General features: G+C 35.7%; 1 protein-coding gene across 2 annotated transcripts in view; it reads left to right on the top strand.

The window, feature by feature from the left end:
* DNTT (DNA nucleotidylexotransferase) overlaps positions 1 to 26,062 on the top strand; it is an 81,773-nt gene that overhangs the window by 10,288 nt on the left and 45,423 nt on the right. For both annotated transcript variants that reach the window (XM_063405575.1, XM_063405574.1), the window contains exons 4-7: positions 6,782 to 6,952; positions 8,253 to 8,324; positions 11,036 to 11,159; positions 12,254 to 12,386. In XM_063405575.1, the coding sequence (XP_063261645.1) occupies positions 6,782 to 6,952; positions 8,253 to 8,324; positions 11,036 to 11,159; positions 12,254 to 12,386 (500 nt within the window). The remainder of the gene's footprint in view (positions 1 to 6,781; positions 6,953 to 8,252; positions 8,325 to 11,035; positions 11,160 to 12,253; positions 12,387 to 26,062) is intronic.

The following is a 26,062-nucleotide window of genomic DNA, read 5'->3' as shown; positions in this document are numbered from 1 at the left end:
TCAATGTATGGTTCTAAACTTCAGATTTTCACAACTAAGCAGTTATGAAAACAGACTGGATGTTAATTACTTTAATATCGTAAAACACCTTTTGAATTGTCTAGTTAAAATAGAAATCTGGGAGACTGTCATATATCCTAGTTAATGCTCATAAAATTGAACATTTCAGAGGGTATGAAGGGTCTGAGTCCTCTGTCTAAATTCCTCTGGTGTTATTGTGCTGAATGACTCCTCCTGGCTGGCTCTAAATACTCAGTGACCATTATTCAAAAGGAAACATTTCTCAGAGACTCTAATGTAGTGCAGTCTAAATATATCTGGCATAGATACATATGTTTCAACTATAACATCAAACAGCTCCTTATTTTTCTAAATCTTTGTTATTTATTTTGTTATTATTTACAATTTTTATGATTCTACTTTGTGTGTTCCAGTAAGTACACACGAATATTTCAAGAAAATATTATTTGTAAGATCCATATAAAAAGAATAGCAGCAGATACCAGGCATTTGTGAATGTAAATCCTTTACAAGGTAAATACTAAGACCTCTGGGAATTCAGAACTAAAGATAACCTACAAACAACTTAAAAATATCTTCATCTGGGAATGCTCAGTTAAAAATTAAACAACCTAAAATTTGACTTGTAGTTATGCTTTGAAGTAATCAGCAAATACATCAAATATATGTTACTATTTATGGTAGTCAAGTAGGTTAAACTGTTTTCTTATCTACAAAAAGTCCCCTTTTGAGCAACTTGATGGGAATTGAGTTTTGACCCTGTTTTGAGCCTGAGATTGGACAAGACCTCCTGAGGTCCTTTCCAACACTGCCAAAACTGCTTCTTTTGAAATGGCTCTATTTCCCCACCTCCTGCTAGAAAAACAAGGCTGTGATTGTAACCATTTAACCTCTTGAAAGCAGCAGTTCTTTTTCACTGTTTATAAGTATCAAATACAAGCTGCTGTAGGGGAAAATGTCAGACCAAACATAGTATGACTGAAAGATTATGTAAAACACCAAGCTTCTTGGAGAAATAAGAAGTTAGTGTCTTAGTTCTACACTTCCTGACAACAGTAGAATGTGTGACCTGGCTCTTTGATGAATGTTCTATATTACAGCATTTTTTCAGACATTCTAAAGATAAAAAATGAGAAGGAATGTGATAGATAATGACAAAGTAAAATGGTTGCTCCAGGAAGGCACAGAGTTGTTGATTTAATTGTCATTAGCACTTAGACCACATTCACTAAGCAGTTTCTTTTATACCTGTGTTTCACAGAAGCAGTCCCTAAATTAATTCCAGGTTTATACATGTAGCAGCCTTAATGTCAAAGTGCAGCCTGTGTTTGGTGAGTTTAGCTGAACATGTTAGATGTGGGACAGTTTGATGATGGCAGTACTTGAGATTCCCCTCTGTTACCCTGTATATCAAACATTTCTGAGTCTGGGTAGACAGTGGGCTTTGTGGTGACAGAGGTGCCAGTTTTCCATCTTTAACATATTTTGAGAGTAATATCTCCGAGCTCATGCTGTGTTTTGTTTCTGGAGGTGGAACTGGGCAAGTTTATATTATGTGAGTCTGTCTAACATCAGCATCTCAAGTTGTAATGGAAATCCTTAGGGCTCTTATTCCTCACAGCCAAAGCTGGCAATGACAGCTGAAGGGTTGGGTGTTTATGGACTGCCAGAACTGGCCCATGCCTTGGAGAACAGCCAGTTAGTCTGCCTAATGTCACAGAAGCCTGATTTTCAGATTTGCTGTTGTTTTGTTGGCCTTGTATTAATCCTGTAATTCATGTTCTCAAATAAAAGGGTTCCAACAGATTTTTCAGTGCAAGCACTTAGCAAATGCACTGAAGCATTGGTATAATTCACTTGTGCATGCTGTGGGCAGCCAACCATTAAATGACAGATTTTCCCTGGGTCAATACCATACATCCAAAAAATTGGGTCCAAACCATCTTGAGTTATGTGTTGATGGTAACATTTTGTTATAACAACCTTATTCTGTGAGTCAGGCTTGTTCCCTTTTCTCACAGATTTTCTTTGGTTAGCTTGTTTTCTGATCATGCCCACAGCAGGGCTACAAAGCTATTATTTGCTGATGCATTCTTCGATGAACTCTTGGATTCTTTCTTTTATGACTTTGCCCTGATAAGCTGTATCCAGTTCCCCTTTCAAATAAGCAGTAGTTGTGTTTGAGAAAGTGTAGTAATTACATTGGAACAGTCACTAATAGGCAGCAATGTGGGTACAGCAGGATTTGTATGCCCTGGTTTCATGGGAATGGTGCTACTGGGGACTTGATTTCTGAAGAAATTGATAATCAGCAATCCTTTTGAATCTTGAGTCCTGTTCTGTGTATGTTTCATCATGAAAGACTACTTAAAAAATAGCAGAGATATTTGATGAGTGCTCATGAGGAAAATGTGGTGCTTTAGTATACTAGGTGCAATTTCTATGTTCAGATGTCTCGTGTTTCCTGTCTGTTGTAAAAGCCAGAAAATAACTTACAGGAAGTTATGAGAAACCAGTTTTACGTGTGGAAGAAGCTACAGAAGGGTTGACAAAACTTGCAGATGCCAAGGTTTCATTATTTGGTTCAGTATGGGGCAAATTGCAGTCAAATAATTTATGAGCTGTCATATAGTAAGGCTTGTTGTGTGAAGAATGCACTAAGAATGTCAGATGCCAAGGAGTGGACAGTGGAACCATATTTCAGTTCATGGAGTAGAAATGCAGTGTAGTAGAAAAGACTCAGTCCAGGTGCCCTGTGTCCCAGGGGTGTGCAGGCTGAGCACCCTGCCACAGGCTCTGCTGCCCAGGGATGCACCTGAACTCATCACCCTGCTCAGCTGAGCTGGGGCTGCTCAGATGGGTAAAGCTGCAAAACAAAGGAGCAGATCCTTTCAGTAGAGTCTTAGCAAGTTTCCTTTATGTTTGTCTTAAATATTAACGTTATTATGGGATATAATACTACAATATTGTTCTCTGGCTTATTTGGAGCTCTCATCCCTCTCCCACTGAAAATATACACTTGCAGACTGCATTGTGTTTTTTTGTGTTAAAATAAAAGGAGTCATTCTGCTGTGCCCAGGAGGGGTTGTTGGATTTGAATACTAATATCAGACTGCAATAAAATTCAGAAAGACATTATTCTGTTAGGAAAATACGATTTAATTCTTCCAGAAGAAACTAATTAAGTCAGAGGCAAATGGTTCTGTGATTCTGAGGCTTATTGCTAATGCTACTGGATGTTACTTTGCTTTGGCTGTTACTCATGGTAATGAGAATGTGGATGTTTAGCATGGGAAAGATGCCTGGTTTCCTTTGCACTGTGTTAGAGAAAAATAAAAAAGAAGCATTCCTTTCTTCTTTTGTATCTACAGAAAAATGTATCAGTTATGCCACTGGCTCCAGCAGTTATTATTATTTAATTTTAAAACATACCTCAGAAGATGCTCAATTTTATTTTTATAATGAACTTGGGAGCTGTGTAGCAGAAAGCCACCCACTGAATGGATACTCTTAATAACATGGAGTGCCCCACTGACATAGCCAGCTTCAGTAAAAGTTCTCCAGACTGTAACTGAATGTCTCTGTCTTTGAATTATAATGTGAATGTGTGCAAAGTGTATACCTATTCAAAATTAATTGGTGGTTTGGTCAAAGGAGTAAATAAATATTCAGATTTTTAAGATAAATGGGAAGGTGCTTCCTAAAATGCAGAGTATAAATACATCTTTACTTTTCAGCAGTTTAAATTTGTATGATACATCAAGTGTATATTGCTTTCTTTGACCCCATTAATATATGTAATATACATTTTGTGTTTTATATTTCTTATTACAGTGTGTCTATTATGTAAGCCATTGTTATGGGATTAACACCCTAACTGCATTTCTGTGCTGTGTCAGCAGACCTTTTTTCACATTTTTTATTGTTTTCTTTTAAATACTGTGGAATAATATGGAAACTTCTCATGAATTCCACTCTGTTTCAGGAAATGAACTTTTTATTGTTCATTGATATCAGGAGCAACTGGAACTAACATTTATTTCTAGTAACAGTGTTTATGCAGGGACCCTGGACTATGTACATTGTGAAAGCATTCAAGCCCTGGAGCATTCACAGTCCTAATAGAGAGTGAATGGAAGATGCCAAGAGAAACAATGGCAGGGAGGTGTGAAGCAGCTTGCACAGCAAAGTTGTGAGTGTAGGCATGGCAGTAAGACAAGTTACCTCCATGAAGCTGTAATAAATTCTTAACAAAACAGAACAGAATTAAAATATGTTGTTGGTGTAATATTTGTGATTTCTGTTCTAGCAGAATCTTAAACTGAGTTTATTAAAGACTGTTTTCAAGCAGCAATGGACCTGCTCTGACACTGGTGTTGAAATGAGCAGGATGGTATGAAATAGCCCATGGGACCATTAATTTATTTTGCTTTTCTGCATGACTTGTTCTCTGATAATCATGCTGAACGTTATTGGGTCAGCTGTTCAGCAGACAGAAACTAGCATGGTCTTACTGATGATTATTTTTTTCTGAGAATTATTCTCATGTATTAGTTGAGAATCTTGCACTTTTTGTTGGTTTTACATGGGTGATTTTTAGCGTTTATAGTATTTTAGTCTGTGTTTTTTGCATGTGTAAGGTGATTACTGGGAACTTTGTGTTGTTAATGATATTTTATCTTATTAGTTCTTAAATACCAGATATTAGATGAGATTCAGAATTCCTCTCTACATCTTTATTTTTAACACAGTTCAGCAAAATCTTAGTGTTCTTTTGGATCTGACCCACTGGAATCTGGAAGTGCATTTAAACCTCAAATTTTTCCACTGTCCAAGTCTCACCAACAAACATTCCACAATTTCAGAGAGGAAGTAAAATTTTCAATAACTGAAGAACTGAAATGTAGCCCAGCTCTGTTCCATATTTAATTAGAGCAGACCCTGCAGAGTATTCTGAAGATAATGAAATTCCCATGTGCTGACAATCTCTGGAAATTTAGTTTCCTTTTAAACTGTTACTTTTTAAACAAGTAATCTGAATATTGATCTGATTGATAAAGTGAAGGTGAGGTGCTTCATGTAAGACACACAATAGTTTAGAATAAATGGTCAATAACTTTCCTTTTTATATCACCATAAGTAGACTTCACCAGAGATCTCTATTAGATTGTAGGTTTTTCTTAAATAATATTAGAGTTTTATATGCTTTTCCCCTCTAGAATAGTACTCAATATGAACTATACTATTTAATAGACAGCAAGTCCAGTTGCTGTCTTTTTTTTTTTTTTTAAAGAATTTTTTATCAAAAAGAATGTTAAAAGTAGTTTTATGTTAAAAGACAGATCTGTAATTAGCTGCAGCATTTGCTGGCAAATGTGGGGTTTTTTGCATAGAGAATAATGAATATTCCATACTCTTTAATTGTTTATTTTAAACAGCTTAATGAGCTTCACAGAGGCAGGAAAAGACTGAAAAATGTAAACTGGAATCATAAAAATGCTTTGATTATATTTTCTCATTGACTATCAACAGCCTCTGAGTCAAATGCTTCATGTGATTGTATTTTTAGTAGTGATGGTGACACAGCTTTTCTGAGAAGTGCCCTGGTGCCAGTGGGAAGGGACTGACACCTCTGCACAGCAGGGCTGGTGCTGATTATTCACTGTAGAGCACTCACCAGATGGGCGTGTGAGAGGCTGCCTTTGCAAAGCACTTTTCTGGCTATGTTTATCAGTATTGACTATTTAAACAAGAATGTAGCAATTATATCTTAGCTCTGCCCCTGTTTTATGCTTTTAGTGTTAACTGGAGTAAGAAATTTGTTGCCAAACACTGCTTTCTTGAGTATTCATTCATCCAAATTATAAAGAACGAAAAAGAAATCAAAAGTAATCTTTATTTTGTGAGTTGACCTGTAAATCTCACTTGAAACAACAATTAGCATATTCTATTCCACATTAAGAAGGAATCTTTGGAGCTGATAAAGAATAAAAAGTGTTAGAACTTGGGAGAACATCCAGAAAACCCCACAGCAGAGGAAACATCTGAGGCCTGTTATATATATATTTATATATATATATATATATATATATATATATATATTCTGGGATGGAAACAGACTTCCTATGGAACATTTAGGAAAAAAACAACTACACAGACATTCTTAAGATATTTTTGAGTGCAATGTTAAATAAACCAAACCATGGATAGCTAAAGAACCATGAGGAAAATATGTTTCTATTTGGAAGGTTATACATCTGAGAAATGAGGAAAATGAGAGTTTGTTCTCTAAATCACCAAGTAGAAGCATGGCTACATGTTCAAAATGATGAAGGTGGTTTCCAGTATTGCCACAGACTCCTATTTGGTTGTGTCTGAAAATGGAGATGATGCATGCTGATCTGATGGATTACTTATGGTTGGGCATAGTTCTAAAAATTATGGCTCTACTTGACACTGATTTATATGATCTCCCCAGAATACAGAAGGCAAATCTCACAAAAGGTTTTCAAGCTTGGCTGTGCTACAGATCAAAAGATTTTCTTACATTTGTCTCTAAAATACCGCTTTTATGATACCTGGAAATCTTCAAGTTGCTAGAAAATTAGTCTACTTTTTAAATGAACTCTACCTTTTCAACCTAGTGTAAAGAAGTAATTCTTGAATTATCATACAAAGGAACCTTGATAAGGAGCACACTGAATGTTTTAAGCTTTTATTAAACTTTGACTTTTTTTTCCTCTACCTCCCTCTGTCCCAGGATGCCTTTGAGGTAATGGCTGAAAATTATGAGTTCAAAGAAAGTGAAATACTCTGCCTGGAATTTTTAAGGGCAGCTTCTTTGCTGAAATCTCTTCCATTTTCAGTAACCAGAATGAAAGAAATACAAGGGTTGCCCTGCATGGGAGACCAAGTCAGAGATATCATTGAGGTATGTACTTCTGAATTATCTGCCAATTGATTCTTTTACAGATCAAGATTTACAGGTCACAGAGAGGAGCACTGGTATCCATGGTACACAACCTGCTGCATCTCCTCTAATAACAATTTGTTATCCAGGTTTCTAAGAATGGAATGATTTTTGGAAACCTTTTGTCTTAACACAAGGCTCTGTCATGGCACCCCCACTCTTAGGAATGAGGATAACAAGTGAATAAATACAAGGGAATAAATAAAACATTATCTGCTTTGCATGTGATTTCTAAGGGCTCACTGTGATTCGGATGCAACAGATTAACTGTTCATAGTTTTGTTCATATGACTTCTGCCCTTGGCAACATCACTTTACTCACCTGAATGCTTTATTAGAAATACTATTTTTTGTGGAAGTGGTAAATATTTTAGTACTTTAATGTTAAATCTTACCTTGCTACGTTATGGCAAGTTATATTTAGTTATAGCAGAGCCTTTTATGCAGGTGATGGATGAACTCTGCATTCTTACTGGAACTTGGAGTATTCCCTGCATTTTACTTTAGTTCTTAGCCTTTTCAAGACCCACATCTCTGCTATTCCAGCAGGCAGCTGAGCAGGGCTCTCAGCAGTTTGGAGGGGTCATTGCTGAGTGTTGTGCTCTGCTCTGGCTCCTCATTTGCCCAGTCCCCCAGTTAAGAATGCAGCCTCTGAAGTGCTTTTATTACTTCTGTTCTGGATGGCTGGGATTGCAGTCATGATCCCACAGAAAGCAGGATGGTTTCTTGGGCTTATATTGGTGGTTTTCTTTGTTAGCTTTGTTTTTAATTTTTATCAGAAACACTAAAAGAATCGTGCACTCCAGAAAAAATGTGTTTGTTCTTACAAGGGTCTTATTGTTGATAGTAGGAAACTCAACCAAATAAGGAAATCTAATTTTCAGGACAAGTCATTGATAGCTTATGATAAATAACTGCTTTCTGGCTATGACTTTATGAGTAAATAAGTACTGTGAAATATATTCTGTGGTCCCAGTTTTTACTTCATCCTTGAGTAAATTTATGAGTAAGTAAGTACTGTGAAATTTATTCTGTGGTTCCAGTTTCTCCTTCATCCTTCAGTAATTTTGTGTCTTTGAAAGGGTTGCAGAATTTGATCTTAAGGGAATAAAAGAATATGCTTGCTAGGGGTTCTCTTTATTTATTGACAAATATTGATAAAACTTGATTTTAGATTTTTTCACTAAATCTTATAATTGTGGTAAGATCTTACAATTACAATTCTTAATTTTTTTTTCTAATAGTGTTTTTCTTTGTTTAGGAGATTATTGAGGAAGGAGAGAGTTCTAGAGTTAAGGAAGTGTTAAATGATGACCGATACAAGGCATTTAAGGTAAATCCTTTGAGTTTTCTTGCTGTTGTGTAAAATTTCCCTCCCTTTAGTAGAACTTGGACAAAGCCATCAATTTTATTAAAAAGGGACAACCAACATCAAGTATAAAGAAATACAAAGGTCTTGAATAAAAGGAAAAGGAAATTGCAAAACAGTAATAAGGAATAATGTGAAATAACTTTCTATTTTAATGAATGTGATGTATACATAGCTGCTCTTAAGTAATGTAATGCAACTTACTCTTCGCTGTAATTTAATGTGATATTGTGTGTCTTTCTGCCTCAGCTATTTATCATTTTAACACTTTATTTTATTCTGGAATTAAGAAAATACCAGGTGAAGGAGATGACTCAGATCTATTCTAATTCTCTTTTATGTGATGCAGGAGGACTGGAGCTTTCTCTTCTTTAGGCAGATTGTAGAGTCTTAGTCACACAACTTCATAGTTGCAGGGAATCTAAACTACGTAGATACTGCAGTTCCCTTTACTGAAAGATGTATTGAATTCTCTATGTAAGATGAGCAAACATTTTTTTTCAATTTTACCTGCATTTTTATCTTTATAAATATCCTGTCTTCAGACAAATTAAAACAGATTAAGACAAATGAGAGTGTTTCATTCTCCCTGGCATCACTCACTTTTACTTCAGCTGTCCAAAGGTTCTTCCATTCTCTCTGACCTGCAGTAGTTTAGAGACTGGTGTTGATGCCATCTCTAGCAATATTCAAAAAGAGGTGTAGATTCACATGTATAGCAGGATTCAAGACACAGACTTGATTATTCATGCATGATTGCATTACAGCAGGATTGAGGAACAGCTATTAAATCTTACACTTCAGGTTTAAGAAAATCTCTTGGAGGTTGTGATAAAACCCATCAGGAGACAAATTATCTCAAATACGCTTTATGCCTTGTTTCACATGCAACATTACAACAAACTTATTTAGGTGGATCTCTTCTTAGCTGAGCAGACGTCCCAACATTTTGTCTGAATTAGTTCTAACTGGTTGTTTCCACCAGTTTTTTAATGAGATTCTAAGATGAATCTCATATTAGTGAATTCCTAGATTTTACTGTTTAGCATAGTCCTGGTGCCTGCTGCTTCACTTATCATGGCTTAAAAGATCACTGCTGGCCCCAGGAGCATGGTTATCAAATGACTGAGTTAAATGACAATCAGTGTTTTAGATGTAGGAACATGCATTGACAGGGTCAGTTTGCCTCTTTACAGAAGTGGGGGCTGCAGAGAGTGAGTTTGTGTAATTCATTTCACCTGAAAGCTGAAAAGCAGCAGTGCCCCCACACACACACCTGAAGAATTGGGCTCCCTGTTATTTGTACTGCACTCCTGGTAGCACCTGTAGCTTCTATAAAATGCTTAATAACAGTGGATCTTAGTATGGAAAGAAAAAAAAAAAGCACACTTTTTTTTTCTCCCTAAAACTTTGGGTGCATGGGATCCTTTTTCTTTAGTTCTCAGTCTCAGTGTTAATTAAAAATCGTAGAATCATTTGAATCCAGTAAGACACCCTTTTGAAAATATTTCAACAGTAGCAAAAAACATTAAAAGATAATCTAAGTATTTAAAGAATCGTATCCTTTTAGAAGCACCCATGGTTCAGACAAAGAGTAGGCAATTTCACCCATTATATAGAAAATATAGGACAATTCCTTTTTAATATTATCCATTATTTTAAGTTTTTTTATCTTAATTATTTCCAAGGAATTAATATCTTCACAAAAACACAAAATAAAGCTAGCATGCTTGGAGTTCAGAGTTTTGTAGATTCAGTGAAAAAGAGCAGTTACTCATGTCTTACACAGCTACTCATTGAATTCCATAAAAGTACAGAGAAAGCATGGAGAGCTACAGTATTGACAAACTGAACACAAAGAATGTGCTTTTAGGCAAGCATGAAAGTTTTCCCTCTTGCTTTCATATCAGTGTTCGTGTGAGATATCGACCCATGGAATAATGCTTACAGCTGTGACATTTTTGCTTTACATCCTTTCACGAGAAATGAGTTAGTGAACATTTGTAATAGATGGAATATGACCACACAAAAATTTCTACTGGACTGGTAGATTTGGGGATGTTTTAGGTTCTTTTTTTGTGAGTCAGGTTTTTGGTTTGTTTGGGGATGCATGTGTGGGGTTTTGGTTCTTAGTTCGTTTGGGTTTTTTGGTCGTTTTACCTTCTTTTTCTGTTGTTTTTGGGTTTTTTATTTTTTTGGGAGTTTTTTTTTGAGAGCTGGCAGTGCATATAGCACAAAGCTGTAATGTCGGTCAAACTATGAAGATAATTTTGTGACATCTCTTATTCTATCAGGTCAGGGTATGCAGCAACCTAATGTTGCTGTTTGCATTTCTATTAAGAAATGGAGTAAAAATAAAGAGTACTACCCTTATTTCAAACCTTAGTTAAAAGTGTACATTTCAGTAAATTACATAAAGGTGCTGGGACTACTACTGTGTTTTTGTTTAGATTTCAAGTCAGTGAGACCTGTCCATGTATAAAACCAGTTCTCTGTTCAATGTAGTCATGCAAAGAGGGGAAGCTGAATTTGTGTGTTTATATCCCACTATTCATCTTCAGTGTAGGATTAACTCTGGCCATTGCTTTCCTTGTGAAACCTTGTTGTTACCTACTCATTATTAATTCACTGCTTCTTTAGAGAACAACACTGAAATGTTTTTCTACTGACCTTAGCAATTTACCTCAGTCTTTGGAGTGGGAGTGAAGACTTCTGAGAAGTGGTACAGGATGGGTTTGAGAACTGTGGAAGAGGTAAAAGCTGACAAGACCCTGAAGCTGTCAAAAATGCAGAAAGCAGGTAAGGTGAAAGTGTCATAAAAACTTGTATCTCAGTGCTCTAAGAACTTGATAACAGAATCGCAGGGGAAGGCAAAGCTCATTTATTAATCTGTTCTCTTGCTGCAGTCTTGTGAATACTGAATTATTAGGTAAAAATATTTGGACCAGCTGAGCTCCTAATTAAAAATGGTGTCATTCAAAACATAGGAATATGCATATTTTTAAATTGCTTGCACAGATACCAAATGAAATCTCTTATACACAAAACTATTAATGGTTCATTACTGTACAGGTTGTGAAAAAATTACAAAATTGGGAGAGTCCAGAACTACTTTTCAGAGGAGCTCTGTCTCCCTCAAGGCAGCCCTACTTTACTGATAAATCTAGACTTGCAGTAAAGAACTTATAATTTTTTTTTGTATAATCCTAGCACACCTTAGCTTTAAAGTGTTAAACATGGTCACATGAATAACGTTGCTTCCCCACAGATTTTGTGTGCATGCATTGTTTCCCTAAATAAATAAATGAATTTAAAGAAAGAAATTAGTTACAGTAAGGAAAACATTCTACAATATGACCTTAAAATAATGTGTCTTTATTTTTACATTAAGTTCATGTGATTTACATCACCTCAGAATCCCCTGGATCCGCTTTCTTACAGTCATGCTCCTTTGTCCCTTTTTCTTTTTTGTGTCATATTCAAATGTGAAGCAAGCTGCCATACTGGGTTCTTTCAAAGCAAGCTCTGTGATCAGAAATAAGATAGCTGGGATATTTCACATACTTCTGAGCTCTGGACTTGTGTAGAACACCATAATTTTTGGAAGACTGCTTTTTGAAACAGTACATCCAAAAATGCCATTGATGGTAGGGAAGTCAGAGTAATTTATAAATATTGAGGTCCTAATAAAGTGGAGCAATTATTGTGACTGCTGTGTTGACAAATTACATTACAAATTCTAATGGCAAAACCATATTATCTCGAAGGACAAAGATGAGGGAAGAAAGAGACTGCTCTTGTACCCACACCACCTGTGATTTGGGCTTGAATAATGCTGTGCAGACTTTAATATTTCTGTGGAGCGATCAGCACCTTTCCCCTTTGTTTTCCAGGGTTTCTCTACTATGAGGACCTTGTTAGCTGTGTGTCTAAGGCAGAAGCAGATGCAGTAAGCTTGATTGTCAAGAATACTGTGTGTACATTTCTACCAGATGCTTTAGTTACCATAACTGGTGGTTTTAGGAGGTGAGTGAAAAAAATGAAGTCACTTGACTGTTTTATGCAGGTGCATAAAAAAAAGATGTTTGTGTCTTGGAAAAATCAAAGAAGCTTCTTGGGAAAATATCAGAGTTTGTTTTCAACATTTTTTGTGGGTTTGTTTGTTGGTTTGTTTTTTTATTCAACAGGAGAGCAATTCTATGACAGTCCCAGGCTGCTGAGTTGCAATAGGGTTGACTGCATCTGTTTGTTTTTGCCTGCCTGCTGTAGTGGCAATGCTCCTCAGCAATAAGTTTGTGTAAGCTAAGGAGCTCACACTTTTCAATTGCCAGATGATTTTTTGTTCCTTTCATCATTATATGAATATTTTAATAAAATAGGCAAGTTGTATCATTTAAACAGTTCCCTCATACTACACCTTGTGCAGTGCTAACATAGGAGGAAAAATAACTCACCATTGCTCTGGGTGATACACTGATTCCCCAGGATCCAGATTGTCTTGCTTTGTATTCCTGTTTCATAACTTGGGAAAAATGAAGAGCTGATTGTTTCCCTCCAGATTTTTGGTTGGAGAGTTGAAAGTCATGAGTCTCATAAACCTTACTGTGCAGGAGAACTGGATAAATTACAATGAGCAGAACTTCCACAGAGACCTACAGCTATGGAGATTCAATAGAGATGAAATATGAAAGTAGAGATGAAATATGAAAGTAGAGATGAAAGTTACATTCTTTTCCCCAAATCTATTAGATACACACATGAATGGATATATTTGTATTACTAGGTATTTTCCTTTAAATTCTGGAAATGTCACGAAATCAGATGATGCAGAAATTCTTTTAATCAAAATTAAAAAGCATAGTATAAAGTTAAAGTAAGTAATAGGTTTTGCTCTGTTTTATTTTAAATATCAGCAAACTTATTCATGGACTTCTCTTGGGATTGATTCACCTTTCACCTCTAATCTTTTGTATGGCTTCTTTTTCTAGATTTGAAAAAATTAAATGAATCATGATGGCAACTCTTCATATCTTTCTAATTTGAAATAATTCAAGAGCAGAAATTAGGAAATTAATGAAGTCTAGATAAGTTTATCCCTTGTTGTTTCTCTGCAGGAACACTTGGCTAACTGCTTGTAAAATGTTCCTTGAGTTTCAGTGGGTATAGTTTCAACTGAAATGTTGGAAGGGTTTTGCTTTTTCTTTCAACCTTTCCCAACACTTATCTGGGTCATTTTGTAACAGAAATTGCAACACTGAAATGCATGGAAATACGGGAATGAGCAATTGTAGTTATAAAATAAATCACACCTATCTGGTGTGGAATGAATTTAATTGTCTGTTCAGGGTAGGTATCAGTGAGGATGACTGCAGAGAAGGAAGATTCAAAGATGCTGGTAGTGCAGTATAAATCGTGCCATAGACAATGTTATTAGAAAGCCTGAATTTGCCATGCAAAGTCTGTTGGAATTGGCATGGTATTACTTTCAGTGCTCAGCATTTCTTATTTTGAGATTTAAGTTAATAAGACAAATTCTGAGGTGGGAAATAGCACCTCATAAGTTACTAAAGCCACTGAGGGTGGAGTTTCCTTTCCTACATAAACCAAGGCCCTGGGATGGGGAGAAGAAACTCCTTATTCTAATAAGCAACATCCCTCATTAATAATGCACTTTTCCCAGTTATATCCAAGGCAGGAGTGTAGTTTAGGCTAATATGTATCATTTTTAAATGACTTAAACTGTGGACCTGACAACTTTTTTTCCATGGATATTAAAAGAGTAATTTTTTTCCATGAAGAGAATTAAGGAGATTTCTGTAGTAATGTCATTGTCTCATTTGGTGTATATCACTGCATGTTACAGAAAATTTTATTCCTGCTATGTTAGCAGTATGTTAATGCCATTAATAGCAATATCAGCATTATTGTAGGGTCATTAGTAATGATAAGTAGAAAAATAACACCAAGTTTCATGGCAATGAAACCGGAGAGGTTTTCCCCTTTTTCCTGTAGTTCCATATTAGTATATGGCTCCAAAGCAATTTCAAGAAAAGGTTGCCATACACTGAAGCATTACCATGGCATTCAGTAAATCCTGGGTTTTAGTGAACTTGATTTAGCTTTTGGTACTTGGTTTTGCCCCAAGAAGTGATCTAAATTGAGGGCTTCATAAGAGGAAAAATGCTTGGAGGAAGCACTATATCCTAGATGTACTTTATGGTTTCAGTCTCTTTACTGTTTTTTCATATCTCAGTACATGTACTCACAACCTCCAAATTTGGCTGGAGAAGTTGAGAAAAGGATCTGGAATAAGAATTACATACAGTAATAAGAATATTTTATGTGTATGTATAAGAATTACATTTTCAGAATGGTTTTCTGTGTGCTTTGTCCATATGATTCACAAATTATTTACAAATTAGGGTTCAGTTTTATTGTGTTGCATGTAGCACAGTTGTGGTTAGCTCTGCAGCAGTAGAATTGTCTCTGTGATGTGAGGACATGGTTACTATATCATCAATAGGCACTTTTTTTGAAAATTATTTAGAGATCCTCTTAGTATTATTATTTCATTTCTCACTTCCTCAAATATTTACTTAGACACACTTTTGTCGGCTTCTCCTACCTTAGCCTTTAGAGAAAGTGAAGTAGACTAAGGAGAGGCTTTGTTTTAGGTAATTTCATATTGCAGTTCTTAAGAAGTTGTTCAAGTGTTTCGGACATTGCATCATGAAGAATAACTAGTGTATCTTGTCTTTTTTTTTAATCTTTGTGGGAGGTTAATTTTTCCGTGCTGTATCAATCTTCAGGGAAGTTTTTTCCTAGTCTTTCTTATTGTTAATTCTGTCCTAACATGAACCTGAGTGTAGATCACTATCTCCTTGCTTGAATTTCAAATTATCTTTTAGAAATGAGGATTTGATACTCTCTAACATTTGTAGATAAGAATTCTTAATAGAAAAGCAATGAAGAGAGCAAAGGACAGGGTGACTGTATTTGTCAGGCACCACTGCCATACTTCTGTATATTACAATGCAGAAATTCTTTCCTGTGTGCAGTGACATTTCCTGCAAGGCAAAGGAATGCATAAAGTAATGACACGGGACAGGATTCTGGTCTTTCTGTTCTGTACCAGGAAAATAATTTAAAGATATCTCATCTTTCAGTCTTGGAGATAAGATGAAATAGCCGAGACAAAGAAACACTTTGAGAGGTTATTTTACAGGTTCATGCAGTGATAAATAACCAAGGTTACTGTGGCACCTTCGTTTCAGAAATAAGACTTCTATATGGCATGTGGAATCACATTTATCTAACTGTGTTGGCACATGCTCACAAAGGAGACACTGTGAGATTGAATGTCTGAAGAATATTACACTTTCCAAGCTTTGGAATGTACGCAAGACTTTGTGGTTAATTTAATCAAGCTTGTCATATGGTTTCTGTCTGAACTTCGTGATAAATCATAGACCATCTGATCACAAGTTCTGATCCTGATAAAAAGACCTTTTGATACTGGATATTACTAATAAGACTATTCTTTTGGAGGCTGTAGATGTTCTGCAATGAGGTTAGAATACCTGACATTACACCACTTTTTTTTAGGTTCTCATAGTAAATCTATTTGAAGCCCTATTATACAAATTATTTTTTCTCCTCAGATCTAGGATTAAAATAGTGCTGGTCTGTCTTACTTGCTAAACTAATAGAATTAATTTTGCAAAAGATCCTTGCATTAAGTTTTTAAGCAAACTCCTAAGCAGAGATTGTTCATTCTACTTACACTTTGTTGTTATGAGTACCTTTGCATTTATATTGTTCTTATTTACAGTTATTTGCATGCTATTTTTTTTTTAGTCCAAAACACAAACACTGATAAGGGAAGATATAAACTGTATTCAGGTACTCAAGTCCAAATAATGTAATTTCTGTTCACTTTTTTTTAAGGAAGTAAGTTTTTTTTATATGCAGGTATTTAGTTTTATTCCAGGGAGAACTCTGCTATAAAGGAACTGTGAGGAAAGCTGCTTGCTGAACATTCAGGTTGATATGGTAGTTTGCTCACACTCAAATTTAAGCAGATCCTGCAATAATCTAACAATTATTTCAGCAACAGAGTGGAGAGGCTGCTTGGCTATTCATGAGCACAGCCTTTCCCCAGATGAACTGTAGCCTACTTTGGCCAACAGTTTTAACCCGGAGATGTTCTAATCTGATCTAACTGGTTTTAAAGCTTAGTAAAACAGCTTTGCTTTCCCAAACTCCCGAAGATTAGAGATGTATGAACTTGAGGTATTGATATGCTACATGTAAAAATATTCTCTGGTGAGAGTTAGAAGCACTGCAACAGTGAAAGGACAGGGATCATCACAAGTTTCTGCTTTTAATTTTCTGTAATCCATTAAAAATTAAGTTGGGAAAGGAGAAAATCAAATTAATGGCTAGCCAAGTCAATTTAAAAGATAATCTATTGGAGTAATTCAGATACTTCCTTTTGTCATTAGAGCTTTGATTATTTTTCCAGTCATTTCATCTATTATTAGCCACAATGAATCATGAAGTAGAAACTGATGAATAAGGTATTTGGGAGTCACAGACAAAAAGAACTTTGTAAGAACCTATGAAACTTAAGAAAATTGAGTACTCAGCAGAGGTTATACTTTGAAAGTCGTTCAAAAACTTGTTGATTCAGTTTTTTACATGCCCTACAGTTCTTGATCCCTTCCTAATTTCACAGACTTTTTACCTCTTTGTAGAAGGATGCTGTTTAGCTATGTAGCTGCTTTATCTCCAAATCTAGTTCAAGTGATGGGTCCAGCATGGAGCTGGAAATGGAGGTGGCTGATTTCTGCAAAGCCAGAAGTTTTACACCCTGTATGTAGAGCCAGAAAACTCCTGCCTTAGTCTTACAGTTTCCATGATCACCCTATACCTTCTGGAAGGCATTTCTAAGAGCCTTTACAGTGTTTAGTATTTTCTGTTTCCTATCAAGTCTGATGGTGACTACTTGTAAGTAAGCCAGAGCAATTCAAATAATGTTATCAAGCAAGATATGAAATCTCAGATTGTATTGTTTTGGGTCTGTTAAACAAAGTCTCGTAGTGGCAGTTACTTTTTTTCTAAACTTGGTTGGAAGAAATGAGACTGAAAAACCAAACTAAGGGTTTCTACTTCCTTGTCAGGCAATCAGTCCGAAATTTTAATTATGCTACATGATCAGATTTGTTACCATTTTAATCTAGACAAAAGTTTCATTTGAAATTGATGAAAGTTTTTCAAGTTACTGCATTGATGGATACTTTGTGCTGTTAACAATATTTGTCATTACAGTGTATAAGGCATATTGGAGTGGCCTTTTCAAACTGCAAAGGCAAACTTGTGGTGACAAAGCAGCATATTGCAGGTACACTACTAGAAGTAGGACAGGACATTGTCTTAAAAATGGATTATTTCTTTCCACATCTTCATGTTATGTTCATTTGATATCCAAATGAATTGAATGTTAAATGAAAAACAAAATGAGCAATTACTAGAACAGAAGACAGTTTATATCTGAAGGAAGAACAGGATGACAGCTAATAATGGTATTTGAACAATTTTTCTTCTTTTGCTTTTTTTTCTTGGTTTGCCCTGTAAGGTCACTTTCAATCATTTTTTCTATGTAAGGGTCAGCCATTTGGCACTTCGAGGTTTCTAAATTATATGGAAATATTTTTAGAATGCTTGCCACTGCATAAAACCAAAATGTTAATGGTTTCACTAAGTCAAATTAAATTTTAATGGCCATGGTTTAATTTTTCTTTCAGCACATTCACATCCTTTAAGCAGCATTAAATGTGATTCAGTTGTCTTCTAATATCACAGCTGACCTGAATAGCCTTTTCAATTAGACTTTTAGATGAAGCAGATCTGATACATTCTAAATAAATAAAGATCTCTTTTTATTGGTTAAATGCTGATATTCACAGCTCATTTAGTCCATTTATAGAGATGCAATGTCAAAAGAAGCAGCTATTTTTTGTGCAATGCTAGTGATAATGTGCAGAGATGAGACAAAAAATTCATATCTTTGTTTTGTCAGTGAATGGAAATTAAGGAAGTGGAACTCAAAAAGATCTATTTAAGACTTTAGGAAAGATGCATGACTAAGAAGGGATGAAAATTATTTGACAAGAAGTCACACATTAAAGCATTTTATGAAATGGTATGAAGACTAGTTAGTTAACAATGCACATTTCCCTCAGAAATTTAGTCTTACATCTTACGAATAATCTAATACCTAAACAGTAGATGCCCAATGTTTTTTAAATTGGTTCATTCTGTACTAATGTAATATGTTTTAATTTAATCTTTTCATGTATGAAAGTACTCAACATAGTATGCCTTTTACTCACCCAAAAAGTAATAGAAATTGTTGGAAATCTACCATAGTTTGTTCAAAAGCATCTTTGATGTTTCCATAATTCTGTTTGATGTTTGTTCTCATTTTTGGATGACAGTGTCTCAAAACCTTCACTTTGTAACAGAGACGACTCACTGTGATAAAGCCTTCCCTGTGCAGGAGGGCAGGCATGGGGAGAGGGGCTTCTGGGTTTCCTGCTCAGGGTGGGAACAACAAAAGTCATCTGGGGTGTCTGAGGTGTGGAAAGCTGGGCTGGTGACCTGGATGGGGATGGAGCCTTTCCAGTGGCTCTGCTTAGCACAGTGCAAGAGAGAGGTGCTGTCTTTACTGGAGTAGATTTCAGCACTGGGCTTGGTTCTGCCGTTTTGACCCTATGTGAGTGTCAGGCTCTAACTAACAGCTAACTTGCTTTCTCCTGATGTGAAGTCCCAGCTCTGAAACAAATACCAATCCCTCCTGACGGCAGGCTCATTAGAGCCACCTAAGTGGAAAGGAGCAGTGACAGCTGTCAGTACGAATTACAGTGCTCCCAGCTCCAAGCTGCAGTGCCTTCTGCAGTGCCACTCCTTAAGATAATGTATCATTAGGATTCCAAAAATGTAAAAACAGATTTTGCATTATTTACACAACTTTCTGGACAAGTTTTGCCAAAGTGAATGTTTTGAAAAGTTATAAAAGGGGTATGATACAATTATTTATAGTCCTACTATATCACTGAAATGTACTTAATAATTCATATTCTGCTGACCATTCCCATTTAAAAAGGTTAGCAATAAAAATGGTTGTGATTTTCATTATGCTAGGTTAACTGAAAAGTATTCATTCATCATTTTGGAACTATTAGCATATGCAGTGGTGGTGGCTATTTGCATTATTGAAATTAAACATGTAAATTACTAAGTTCTGGTATGACTTATCTTAAAAGCACTCCTCTGTTGTTTAGGAAGGGAAAATGCTTTGCCCTTCCTCAAACACAATTTTTTCAATATACAAGTACATAATTTTCAGTGACCATAAAACATGTATTAAATAAATTCAGAAAAGGTGTTTTGCACAGGACACAGGCACTGGTGCTAAGACAGTCTGAATAGGTCACTACGTCATTCAAAAAACAAGTCAAATCAAGTCTGACAGCAATAATAATGTATATTATTATGACATAATCTGGGGCTGAGGCAGGGAGGCAGGTTGCATGATACAGAGCATGTACTAAAATTGATTTATCAGTATAATTTAATAAGCTGAAAACCTGCTTCTTGCATTAGGGTTGAACTGTTGCTCTTTGAATGTTCTGGTAGTTTGGGAATGGATTAGTATGATATGTCATGGGGGAATAAAAGCTCGTATGATTAAAAAAGAAGCTGTAGAAATAATTGGTACCTAACACTAACATGTCCAGAGATGTATTTATAGACTGGAAGAGCTTCATTTTCAAACTCTGTAGAAAGAAGGACAAGCAGTTCTTTGATAAAAACTCATGCAAGGTAACCATAGAACCATTCTGTAGCAGAGTCATGTTACATGTGCTGCAATGAACTTAAAGTGAGGCAGATAGGGCTCAAGCAGTTTACCAGACTTGTTCTTTCTTGTGGTACTGATATTGGGCTTATTACATAGGGAATATGATAAATGGAAAATAAGTAATTTCCACTAAGTTTTGAATTTTCTGGTATGCTCCATTATGCATAAGAAAGTCTAAATTCTGTGAAGATTTGATTAATTCTTTTTGGAATTTTATCTTAATGGCTTTTCAGTGATGTTTGGGGGGTTTTTTTGTTGGTTTTGTTTTTTTCTTTTTAGTTGTAGGGAGAACTTGTATATTGCTCTTTGGGAAGAGGCATTGCAGGCCAAAAAGTATCAGTGGTGTTCCAGAAGGGCTCTCTGCCCAGAAATTAAATTAGTGAATGAAGGGAATCATACATTTATGTTTAGGGTTACTTGTAACATATCTACCAAAATATTTATGAGTATTTGTTTTCTGTGAAAATTTTCAGTTCTCAATGAAGAAATGTGGAAAAATGTAAATCTTTTCCTGGTAGGGGCTGTAATTCAATTTTTTTTTGTTCAGCAAGATGAATTTTCAAATCAGAATTTCTCTTTTGTGATTAGCCTCAGCTATAGAAATTTCATACTGATGGGGTGTCATTTCATCTAAAGACAAGGTATGTGCACCTGGAAGAGACAGTGAGAGGCACAGAAACCTCTGTGAAGCAGCACAATGCCTTTGCAAGATCACTGAAATATTTTGATTGAGGTTTTAGACAACAAATTGAATTGACAACTTGTATTAAAACATTTCTGTCTCATTTATTTTCATCTGTACACCTAAATCCTTTTGCTTTTTTCTCATTTTCTTGTCCAGCTCTACTAAATCCTCACTTTGAATAATAGATTGAATGATTAGAGAGAGAATAAACAATCAACTGTAATTATCACTCAGAATTTGTAGCAAAAGCAAATGTTTCAAGTCATTAGTGAGGAATGTTTAAAAATGTTTGTTTATTTTGCCTTTTACGTGGATATTATGGGGAGACATCATATTTTGAAGTACTGCTCTGAAGAGTCACAATAATTTGAGGGCCTTTTATAGACATTTGACATGAATTCAGCTAATACCATGCATTGATTTCTGAAATGCTCAGCCAGTGAATTTAAATTTTACTACTTGGGCCAAGAAGTATGTTCAAGTATAATAATTAAAATATACTACTTGAAAAGTATTTTCCATATATGGATGAGCACTAAGTATCTTAGCAGTTGTCTCACAAATAAATAGTTGCAAATTAAAATATATTCATGATACTACATAAAACTGGCAAGTAAAAAATCTTCCAAAAGTTATAGAGCATTAGGTACAAGGAGGATTATTAAGATAGTGGAATATACTCCGGGAAAGATGAAGTAGCAAGACTGAAAAAAGACAGAGGAGATTTCAGATAAAGTAGTAAGATAAAAGAGAAACATAAAATACAAGAGGTCAAATCAAAGCTATACATGGCTTTGATGAGATGGAGGTGCCTAGTTTGATAGATGGCTCTTTTCCTTACATGTTATCTATAAAATACTTTCATTGGGGTTCACCTGCTAAGAAGAGGATGTCTTCGAAAATTGAGGCCACTCAAGGTGGGAATGGAATGAAGAGAGACAGAACAATTGTCTTTGTAACACTAAGAGACATGCAGAAGAAAGTGATATTCTTTCTAAAGGAAAATCAAATCAGAACTCTGCATAAAGGATAATTGAAACAACTCTAGCAGCAGTCTTAGACTAGGTTCCTAGCAGTAAAGTCAACTGTGAGGTATCATTAATAGGCCAAGGATAGGTCTTGGCTGTGATTAAGAGGCTTAATTAATGTGCTAAGACAGAGAGAATAGTGCTACTAACACTTAGCCAGCTTTCTGTTAGACACATTTGGTGCAGGAAGCAAGCCTCTATTTCCTGTTTTATTTCAGAAAATGGTACTTGAGCATCTCTTACCTATGAACTGCAGTGCCTGAGCCTAAGGGATTCAGGACAGAAGTAGGAACCTTTTAATACATTTTGTCTTGTGTGCGATCTTTCTTGGATGTGTGTTGTTTTCTCTGAGAAGTTTCTGATGCCTTGGTGTTTTTGAGTATGTTTCTTACTATTAGTATGCTTTACTCATAAGTCTCTCAGGGCATCTGTGTTGGAGATGAAGTTCTGAAAATTTTGCATTCTCTTAGTGAATAGTTACTGTGACAAACAATAGTGTTCTGTGGTTCACCACAAGCAAAAAAGGTTTTGCAGGCTCAGATGCCAGGTGTTCAGTGACTGCAGGATCAAATGCCTGATGTTTAGAGTCAAGAGATCAAAAATAAGTTTTAATTATACTATGTATTGTACTTTGTAATTTCCATGGTTGTATTTCCAGGAAACTGGCTTGAAAACAGGACATTTATAGCAGAGTTTTCTTATTGCTGGTAGACCCTTTAGGAGGAGTCAAAGTTTATTGTAGACTGGTCAGTTGCTGTAAAGATGGTTGACAGCATAAGTTAAGAATGATTTTTTCCTGTCAGATAATCATGAGAAAAGCTGCAAACATCGGTGACCTTGCAACTAGGGGATACATTTTGCAGATCCCTGTGAGCAAGAGTAGCCACAACATTTTAATTAAGTGTGACTTGATCTTGCTAGTGGTGTGCTGACATGATAACAAGGAGGTAGCTGGTGGTTAATTTTTTTGTTGTTGTAATATGAGTCAGACAGGATATTTTCTACATGTCAGATAACAAAGAAAAACTAAAAAGGTTTACATTGAATCATGTATGAAAGGCATGAATTATAGTCAGAAACAGTCCTTTTAGTTGCCTTCTGTTTGGAAGTGGTGGAATATATTATGGATTGTTGCTGCACTGTGGGAGAGGTGGGTGGAAATGTTTCAGGCAATCTTTTGAAGAATGGAAAATCAGCATTAAATAGCAGCAACTTAGTTGTTGATATGATAACTTAGTTGTAATCACCTGCTATGATATCTGCCCTTTCATACCTCTAGGGGCTATCTTGGAGTGCAAAAACCCAAACCCATTAAAGCCTTATGGATTGCTTCTTCTCATATACACAAATATAAACTCATGTTAGTTCATAAAGTAAAAACCTTACATGCTTTATCTTGTGCTATTGATCAAAGATGGCAGAATATTTTCCTTTTATCTTGACATATCTTACACCTAGGCACAGGTCTAGTGGATAAACACAAGAAACACACCTGATTTTTTGGTCCTGTTGCAGTGGTTAATGTCCAGTTGCACCTAATTTGTTTGCCCTAGTCATAATATTGTCATAGGATATGATATCCAATGGAGATGTTATATTTTGGATATAATATCTTTATTTCATTGCTGTTTGTGAAATGTCTCAGTGTTATAGTATGCATTTATATCACTACAATGAATGGTACTGCACCCACACTTAGCCAATGTAGATTTTACCTTCACCATTCTTGTCTCATAAATGAAATGTGAACAACCCATCCATCCATTCTCACTGAAAGGTCAGTGGGAGCTTAGACATTGATTTCAGTTGAATCATGACAAAATAGGGGGTCACTTTCTGTGGAAGGAGCCAAAGCTGGCCTGTCATTTCTTCTAGTGCAGCTAACAAGCAATTTTTAAGTTCCCAAATGAAGCTGTTTTAGGAATGAGAAGTTCCTTTAACACAACAATCTATTCTGAGGGTGAAAAACAAATGCACCCATAATAACAAGGGATTTGTCCCATGAGAATCAGCAAAGAAAATATGTAAACAATCCAAGAATAGATAGATCTGATGGACAAGTAAAATACCTTTTACTAAACAATAGAATAAATAATAAGAAAGCTAATAAGCAATTAAAGTTGCCCACGAGGTTTGTAAGAACTGTATAAAAGTTAGCATGCTGCCATAATAAAGGGAGCCTTCTGAAGTTTTACCATGTCACTCTGTGTGTTGTGACCATCTCAACAGCCACAGCTTTCAACTGATTGTTTGAGAAATTGAATTGGCAAGAAATGGTGACCCAGGGAGTGCATCTTCACATTTCACCTGAGCATTAAAATATGTACCTGTATTGAAGAGACCCTTGAAATGTCTTATTACCTGAGGTCACAAAACAGTGCAGGTTGAAAAAGTCAGGATTGTTTTCAGAAAGAAATCAGAAGAAGAACACAAGATATATGATATGACTGGTTCTTTGAAAGACTCTCTGAAAATATGTGGCTAGAGCTTTACAGTGTCTGCATCTGGAAGAATCCACAGAGAGAACTCTAAGAAGCTACATTTTCCAGCAGGATATTTTCTTGCCGTGGTTTGGGAATTAAGGAAGTTGGTTAGTAATAATCAGAGAAGTTTTCAATCTAGAATTAAATCAACTAAGTCAACTTCATGAGCTCCTTAGCTGATGGAGAATCACATCTTGAAGTAGAGCAAGTGAATTTTATAAAGGAGGGTAACAAGATTTCACAAGGGAGGGATTTACTCAAGCTAGAAGTTAGATTTAATGACAGGCTTGTCCACACTTTAAAAGGCTTTTCTGGTATGCCTATACTTGTAGAATATATTGGCAGCCTTTCTCTGTGCAGATGCAGTGTTCCTTTGATAGTACAGTTTAAATGATTTTCTCAAATGGAATAACCTATTTTGGCCCAAAGGGTGTAACTACTTCAGCTTCAGGAGTCTGCTGACAAACTGAGTGCCTTCACACCACGCAGCTATCTTGGCAAACCACTGATGGAAATCCACTTGGCAAACCAAGCAGACAAGTTTTTAATTTCAGTTCCTTTCTCTGCAAAAGTCCAGTGTTCTAAGTGGATCCCATAAATTAGGGGTAAAGCCCTCTTCCCTTAGACAAAACTAGTAGATTACACAATCCAAATTAGGTATTGAAATGGAACAATCTGATTTTCTCTGTGTTAAGCTTCTGTAAAATTCCCTGCCTACCTTACTTGCAGTAGGGGTAACTAGTACTGCAAGTACACTTATTGAAACTTTGTATGTCATCTCAATCCTGGAAAAATTTCACAGTTCAGTCTAAAAACTTGAGTGAGTGAGCAATTGTCTTAAATCTAACCAAAAGGTACATGTGCTTGAAGTTTAAACTGTGCATATTTTTTTCAGAAGTACTTGAGTAAAATTTGGTAAAAAGGCTAGACTCAAACTCACCACGCTGCAGCTGTCTGCTGGAAACTACACAAATGTTGAAATGATATTATATCCCCTTTGATGGGATAGATTGATAAAATACTTTAAAGTAATCACAACTAAAGTTTGAATTACATATATTGCCTCAAAATGCCAGAATTCAAAATTTGGCTTCTCATGTTTTTGTCACCAACCCAAATGCTTGAACAATCACCTACATCCTTGGCCATTACATCGTCAGCTCAAACAGAAGTGTTAATCCTATTTCATGTTAGAATTTCTGAGAGATGTCTTATTTCTGGTTGTCTTTTTTTCCCCCCACTGTGGATGCAAGCAATCTATTTCTCAGTTCAAGGAATTTTAATAGAAAAACTGTCATGTTTATATAACTTCCAGTACAGCTGAGCAGGAAGCAAATAGAAACCTTTATTTTTATGGTAGGTTGATTCTATGGTTCGTCCCATCACTGCCAAGTAAGTGAAACCCAGGCTGAACATTTAATATCATTCAGGCATTCTGAAAATGCATGTTTCCTTCCTCACATGAACATTAATATTGTCTTTTAAATTGTTTAAAGAGAACGTTTTGGGTTTTAGAAATGCCAAAGTAGAAACACATGAAAAAGAACTTTTTGAGGAAAGTTTCTGTGACAAAGGGATATGTT

This window comes from Prinia subflava, chromosome 9, assembly GCF_021018805.1.
Source record: "Prinia subflava isolate CZ2003 ecotype Zambia chromosome 9, Cam_Psub_1.2, whole genome shotgun sequence".
Lineage (NCBI taxonomy): Eukaryota > Metazoa > Chordata > Aves > Passeriformes > Cisticolidae > Prinia > Prinia subflava.
The sequence above is the reverse complement of the archived record's forward strand: the minus strand, read 5'-3'. Positions and strand labels throughout refer to the sequence as shown.